Source organism: Diaphorina citri, unplaced genomic scaffold (assembly GCF_000475195.1).
Source record: "Diaphorina citri unplaced genomic scaffold, Diaci psyllid genome assembly version 1.1 scaffold714, whole genome shotgun sequence".
Classification (NCBI taxonomy): Eukaryota; Metazoa; Arthropoda; class Insecta; order Hemiptera; family Psyllidae; genus Diaphorina; species Diaphorina citri.
Genome location: NW_007378147.1, coordinates 41,966 through 49,303, shown reverse-complemented (window position 1 = coordinate 49,303; position 7,338 = coordinate 41,966). Strand labels below are relative to the sequence as shown.

Here is a 7,338-nt window from a genome sequence, read left to right as displayed (position 1 = left end):
TTACATTTCAGTTGAAATTTGATACCATCCTAGGATGGTAACACGTTTCCATAATATAAACATACCTATACATTATACAACCCTTTGTGAAACTGACTCATAGACTGACTGACTGATCCACTCATACTTATGCTAACGCCATTCTCTCCTGACATGATCTGAAATTTTTTAACGCTAAAACCCTGTTCCTATTTGTTGTGAGTTTCTTCCGACTTATTTTCCGAATGTCTTGTAGGAATGTAATTTGAATGAGAGTGTTCCCACTACGCACGACACGATTTTTTCCGGACGACAAGTGGGAACGGGAAATGAACTAACAAGAAATTGTCAGAAAAGTTTAAAAAGCACCCATGCAGCATGGTACGGCACGGAAGATGGAAATTCATGTACATATTACAACTTGAAATAAGTAGGTAGTTGAAAAGTGTACTTGATGAATAAAAAACAACTTGTAATGGCTCTGGGAAATTAGAAATAAATATGCTTATTCACCCGATATTGAAATTGGAAATACATAGGTATAAAGAAACGTGAAATATAAATTAAATTAATGTTTTAAATTTTTTAATAAAAGGGTGGTTCTCTGAAACTGGCACAAAACGATATTTCTTGACCTTTTCCTATGAAAACAATGATATTTCACATAAATAATTATTTGGATGTAAAGAAAAGTTCATTTCCTTTATGTCTTTACAGGTTTTATTTTATTTATTATTATTATTATTATTATTATTATTATTATTATTATTATTATTTAACGATTTTCGTGAAAAAGCTGTCCAAACAGCCAAATTGCACCTCTGTGGACCGTCCTGGAATGGAATCAGTTATGTTCTATTGCATAATTTCTTGTATTTTGACTTTTTTCCAAATTTAAAATAATTCACAAATACTCAGGTATTTATATCTTGATCTGATATAAGTTTTAAAAAGAATTGATTTTTTTTATTGTTCTAAATTGAGTTAAATTGAGGTATCTCATGTGAGAGATAATTAGTTATAAATAAATTTATCATATAGATAAAAAAAATAATAATAAAAAATAATCGTACTCTCTTTTCCGAGATAAAGTTATTTTTTACGTAGATATCACGCCGCAAAATTTGCCCGCGAAAAAAACGCAATTCAAAAAATCCAACTTGGCAACACTGGCGTGAGTGGCGTGTGACGTATTACATAGATATCGCGAGAACCACAATATACAACTACAAGCAGGCTCCGCCCGCTTGCGCGTGGCTGAGGCATGGCCGTAGGTGACCGTAGCGTAACTTACCGTATCGTACCGCACCTGACTATACTTGACTGTACTTAATCGTATCTGACTGTTCCGTACCGTATCGTACTGTAGCTCACCGTACCGTATCGTACTTGACCGTACCTGACTATGTCGTATCGTACCGTATCTGAACGTACCGTATCGTACCATATAGTACAGGACCTGACCGTAACGTACCGTATCTGACTGTACCTGACCGTACCATATCGTACCGTACTTAACTGTACCTGACCGTACTTGACTGACCCTAACCGTACCGTGCCGTATCGTACCATACCTTACCTGACCGTAACGTACCATTTTACCTGACCATACTATTTTGGCACCATATTATACTTTTATTCGTTTTTGTCCCTAATTTGGTCACCACTGCGCAAATTCAAAATTCTGCTTTTCCATTGGCTATTACACTTGTAAGATACTTTTCCATACTTTGGTGATTTAGGAACTGGAATGCAAAAAAAATAGGACAGTTTTCAGTTTTTATTGAACACTGTTACAGTTACAGCCATTTTAAAGTCAATCTGTTCCAAATTTTCTGCACGTCAGTGTATTGAAATTAAAATGTAAAAGCGGAAATACACATTGCGCTTGCGTAATTAGGAACTTCTAGGAAGAGTTTAGGATCCACTATGCATATGAATTTTAGGAAAGCACTTAAAGGAATCCCTAATCATTATAAGGTACGACTGTGCATTAGGCCCTAACAGGCTCCAATTAGGCCCCACAGGCTCCAACAAGTGTTATTATAGGGTTAGGTTTCTATTTCACTCGACTATTTCAGATTTCACAGTAAGCCCGGGACCCAATTGGTAGTCGACTACCTAAAAAAAAAAAAGGTCATGGGACCGAACTGGCGTTCTTCCACTACCAGTTGGGTCCCGTATACCTGTAATGACTTGGATGAAATAAATAAGAGTTTTAATTGTCAATAATATTACATCGTTCTTTTTTCTGTTGTTCACAAGTGGAAGAAATGCTTTATTCGTACACCACACCATCATAATTTTCCGAGTTTTTTCAATACAATCACCAAAATTTTCGGTAATTATTCAGAAGCTACGACAATGAAAAAAAGCTCCTTTTTGTGTTAAACCTAACCCTATAATAACACTAATCACTACTCTAATTGTGAAAACTCCTTTTTGCGTTCAACCTAACCCCATATAATAACACTGGTCACTGCTCATTTGTGCCAATTCTTTCGGTAGCGATCACTCTAAAGTTTTACCTTTTTGCGTTCAACCTAACCCCATATAATAACACTGGTCACTGCTCATTTGTGCCAATTCTTTCGGTAGCGATCACTCTAAAGTTTTAAGGTTTTTGAAATGTAATAGATTAGGTAATTATTAATTATTGCTATCTCGATGTTTTTTTCCTTTTTTGATCATCTCGATGTTAAAAACTAATTATTGTTTAAAACATCAATAAACGATTTTCAAAAAAAAAAAAAGTTTTAAGACTAGGAAGATTCAGCTCTAAGAACATAGTGCCATAGTGCTTGTGATGTGTTGATAGAAGAAGAAGAAGAAGAAGAAGAAGAAGAAGAAGAAGAAGAAGAAGAAGAAGAAGAAGAAGAAGAAGAACTGAACTGAACTGAACTGAAGCCTTGGACCACACCGAGAGAGCATACCAAATTTTAATCGCTCTACGACAAACCGTTCTTGAGATATTTTGTATACCACCTTTCCCCATTTAAACCTGTAGTACGTACATACATATGTACAGACCATGGTATAGGCTAAAAAATACTTTTTTGACATCAGGGGATCCCAAAACGGATATTTCCAACCATTTCCCGATTTTGAAAATTTGTACCGATCAAAACGGGAGCTGACATCAGTGATAAGGATATCCACAGCCTTGATTCCTACGCGCATGGGTTAGCGATATTTAGGTATGACGTCAGTGCCCGATACAGTGTTGCCGCTACGAGTCAAATGACTCGGTCCGGGTGCGCCGGGTTTCTATCGTCGTACCTTCGAAACTACTGTACGGAATTTCCTCATTTTTCTCCAATATTTTTTTAATTTTACGTTCTATCGTTTTAAGTTTAAGCGATTAAAAAAAAATATATATATATATATAATATATATATGAGACACCTCAATTGTTATCCATAAATTTTTATGCACTTCGGTGGACACAACATTTTTATCAAAGTATGAACCTCTGTGGGTTTAATAACTTTTTAATGGATTGCATTTTTTATAATTCATTGAGTTTTTATGAAACCTGAAAAATTGCTATTTTTAAAAAGAATATTTTAAACTGTTAAAATTAAAATAATAATTTACGTCTGGTTTTCACCTAGGTGGACATCATCATGAAAGTGTCCACCGAGGTACGTTATGAGATCCACCTAGACCTAGGTGCATTGAAGACCACCAGGATGTACTTCTGTCATGTTTCCTTGTATTTCCTTTTTGAAATTTATTGGTGAAAATTCATCCTTTGCCATTTTTGACCTGATTTTGCGCCAGTTTCAGAGAACCACCCAATTTCACTAAAATGAAAAACAAAACTTGTTTTTATTTGTCTTGAGACGAATATTCCATCGGAAATTGAGACGAATCAAGTCTTTCTCATATATTTTATCTGATAACACTTCTCTACTTTGTTAACTCTTCCTCTTTTTCGAGAGGTTTGATAGAATGAACTGTAACTGCTAAGGTCTGATCTTCCCGAAAGTGAAGAGAGAAAGAGACAGCATAGGAGAAAGCCAGCCGTTCCGAGAACGAACCTTATCTGTTTAGGAAAATTCGCCCCGGGCGGGAATCGAACCCGGGACCTAGTGCTTCCAAGGCAAACGATCTACCCTCCAAGCTAACTAGGCTGGCAACTCTTTTCACCAGTATCAAGCTACATGAATAATAAAAAAAGGTAGGTAGTTACACAATATGTATTTCCATGGAAATATTAAGTAGACAAAATATGACAGTAGGCGTTCAATATGCAAGTTGAAGGATACTTAAGAATCTATGTTATAAGAAAAAATTCCATTCACTTCTAGGCAAACTTGCAGTCCATGATAAGTATATTGCACTTGTAGCCAAAGTAGATATTTCCGTGGTAGATTTCATGGGTAGAATGCTTCATTTTCGTTCACTTGATGTAAAATGAGACTATCACAAGGTATTATACATATCTGAAACAAATAAAATGATAAGAACTCATTAGCTAACATTTCATTTCATATTATATTTATAAATCTGCTAAATTGAGTGACAATTACAGAAAAAACCTCAACATAGATTTTTCCTTTCTATTACTTTTTCTATTCTTTCTTTTTTATTTCTTTAATCAATCCATCACAAGCACCTATCAAACTGTTCAAAAAAGGTCCGAAGCCAACATTGACTTTGGTTGATATCTGGATGAGTGACTGTCCGATTTTTACCAAATTGTTACAGTCTTGGACCTTGGACCACACCGAGAGAGCATACCAAATTTTAATCGCTCTACGACAAACCGTTCTTGAGATATTTTGTATACCACCTTTCCCCATTTAAACCTGTAGTACGTACATACATATGTACAGACCATGGTATAGGCTAAAAAATACTTTTTTGACATCAGGGGATCCCAAAACGGATATTTCCAACCATTTCCCGATTTTGAAAATTTGTACCGATCAAAACGGGAGCTGACATCAGTGATAAGGATATCCACAGCCTTGATTCCTACGCGCATGGGTTAGCGATATTTAGGTATGACGTCAGTGCCCGATACAGTGTTGCCGCTACGAGTCAAATGACTCGGTCCGGGTGCGCCGGGTTTCTATCGTCGTACCTTCGAAACTACTGTACGGAATTTCCTCATTTTTCCTGACCGTAACTGACCGTAACGTACCGTTTTACCTGACCATACTATTTTGGCACCATATTATACTTTTATTCGTTTTTGTCCCTAATTTGGGCACCACTGCGAGTTTTGAAAAATCCGTTCTTCGGATACCTTTACTTACTAAAACGCAAGACAACTATCTTACTTACAAACTTCATGTAAATTGACCCACCCGTTTTGGCCATGGGTCGATTTTTAGTAGTTTTTTGGTCATAGTTTGGAAACCACTGCGAGTTTCGGAAAATCCATTCTTAATCGGCCTATTCAAATCAAAAGGAAGCTATTCTCGAAGTTTCATCAAAATCGGTCCAGCCGTTTCGGCTGTGCGTTGATCATGAACGATTTAGATTTCTCCCTCACATCTTATCTGGGAGAGTGGCCGAGCGGTTAAGGCGCTCGACTTAACTTCTTCGGGATGATTCTTCTTCTTTATTGTATTTTCTTCGCTATTTCTCTTTTATTCTTTATTTTCTTCTATCAGCTGTTCTTTGAAGAAGAAGAAGAAGAAGAAGAAGAAGAAGAAGAAAATCAGGTACCCGTACCTATTACTTTTAAGTGTTAGATTGGTACTTAGACCCTCTCAAACCCGGGACACAACTGGTAGCAAAAAAAAAAGGTTTTGGGACCGAATTGGTTCCCTCCCATGGATTTCTTCTTCACAATTTATGTGACGATTGTTTAAGTAGGTAATAGCATCAAACATTTCCTTACAAACAAGCATATAATATCGGTACCACCTACCCTACTTACCTATATGCTTGAGTAAAAAAATTCAAATCAGTAATGAACTTCTAAACGAAATTCGGACCTATATTATTTAAATTTAAAGATAATAATCAATGTACAAACCTATACAAAGCTATTGCTCCTCTAACAAGAAGAATGTTACTTTAAAAACTAACATAACGGTCCTCTCTCTCTACAGAAGTGTTCTAAAGCTTGAATAAAATTAATACGGACAAACCAGTTGGGTCCTTGGGTACCTGTGATGACTTGGGTGAAATCTCCTCTATGAATTCTATGATCATCATATTTTTCCAAGCTATTATGTAGGTAGTTCATCCAAGGTGTGGTGTATATGAAGAGAAATTATCCTACATAGCTCAAGTTTTTGACTGCATACTAATCCCGCAAAATATGAGCTTTTTTTAACATTTTTTTCAAATCCCACATCAGAATTCCGCAAAGTCATGAAAAATATTTTTTTGTGCAATTCGGAATTCATTGTAATGAAAAGATCGATATATTTTGTATGTCATTTACAAAATATTTATTTATTTGAACGAAAACACTTTTTTTTCTCTTGCAAAAAAGAGCAGTTCGTGCAATTCGTGCTGTTTTTGGCTTCGCAAGGCACATATCTTGCTAAGAGAGGCAAATCCTAACTGTCTATGCCCAGGCCCAGGTCATAGGTCATACTGGATACCTGTATTCTTGTACACAGACAGAGTCACTCCTACCTTCTCTAGGCAAAGTGAGGTCCATGATCATAACACAAGAAATAAGAACAAACTACATACTTTTTTTTTTTTTTTTTATTATTATGTTTAATTGTACCTACCTACCTATGCTAATTCTGTTGTGGGGTTAAATAACCTATATCAAAATTTTCTTTGTTTTACCAAGGGCCACTATGTTCCTTTCAAATTGCTTTTGTTCTAGTGTGTTTCTTAGTTCTAATTTGGTTCTAAATTTTCACAGGGTCTCAGTATGGGAGATGTTTCAAGCATAGTGATGAGTGGCTAAAAGCCATGATGACAGCGGCCTCAAATTGTCAAATGCACCATGTGAACCTCAAATTACACCTCAAATATGAACCTCAAATTGTCAAAGTGAACCATGTGAATCTCAAATATGAACCTCCAATTACACCTCAAATTGTCAAAGTGAACCATGTGAATCTCAAATATGAACCTCCACAATTACACCTCAAATTATCAAAGTGAACCATGTTTAACTTCAAATTACACCATGTTAATCTCAGAATTGCACCATGTGTGGTCCGCGCGATGCACGCATCGTGTAATCCTGCCGCGACATCAGTTGCCTTATCATGATCCAACCAGATATGATTGGATCAGCTGATTGGCAACTGTTGTCGAAGCGGGATAATTTTAATGTTTGTTTTGATTTTTATATTTTTTAGATTTTAAGTTTTGGAGATTATAAATAAAGATAAGTTGAGTTTAAAAGAAGTTGAGTTGAGTTTAAAG

The 7,338-nt window shown here is 35.9% G+C and overlaps 1 protein-coding gene across 1 annotated transcript in view; it reads right to left on the bottom strand.

Moving 5' to 3' along the window:
• Positions 1–3,096: 3,096 nt before the first annotated feature.
• LOC103511429 (toll-like receptor Tollo) overlaps positions 3,097–7,338 on the bottom strand; it is a 45,169-nt gene continuing 40,927 nt past the window's right edge. Inside the window, exon 2 of the mRNA XM_008476154.3 lies at positions 3,097–4,427. Within this exon, the coding sequence (XP_008474376.1) occupies positions 4,418–4,427 (10 nt within the window). The 3' untranslated portion in view covers positions 3,097–4,417. The remainder of the gene's footprint in view (positions 4,428–7,338) is intronic.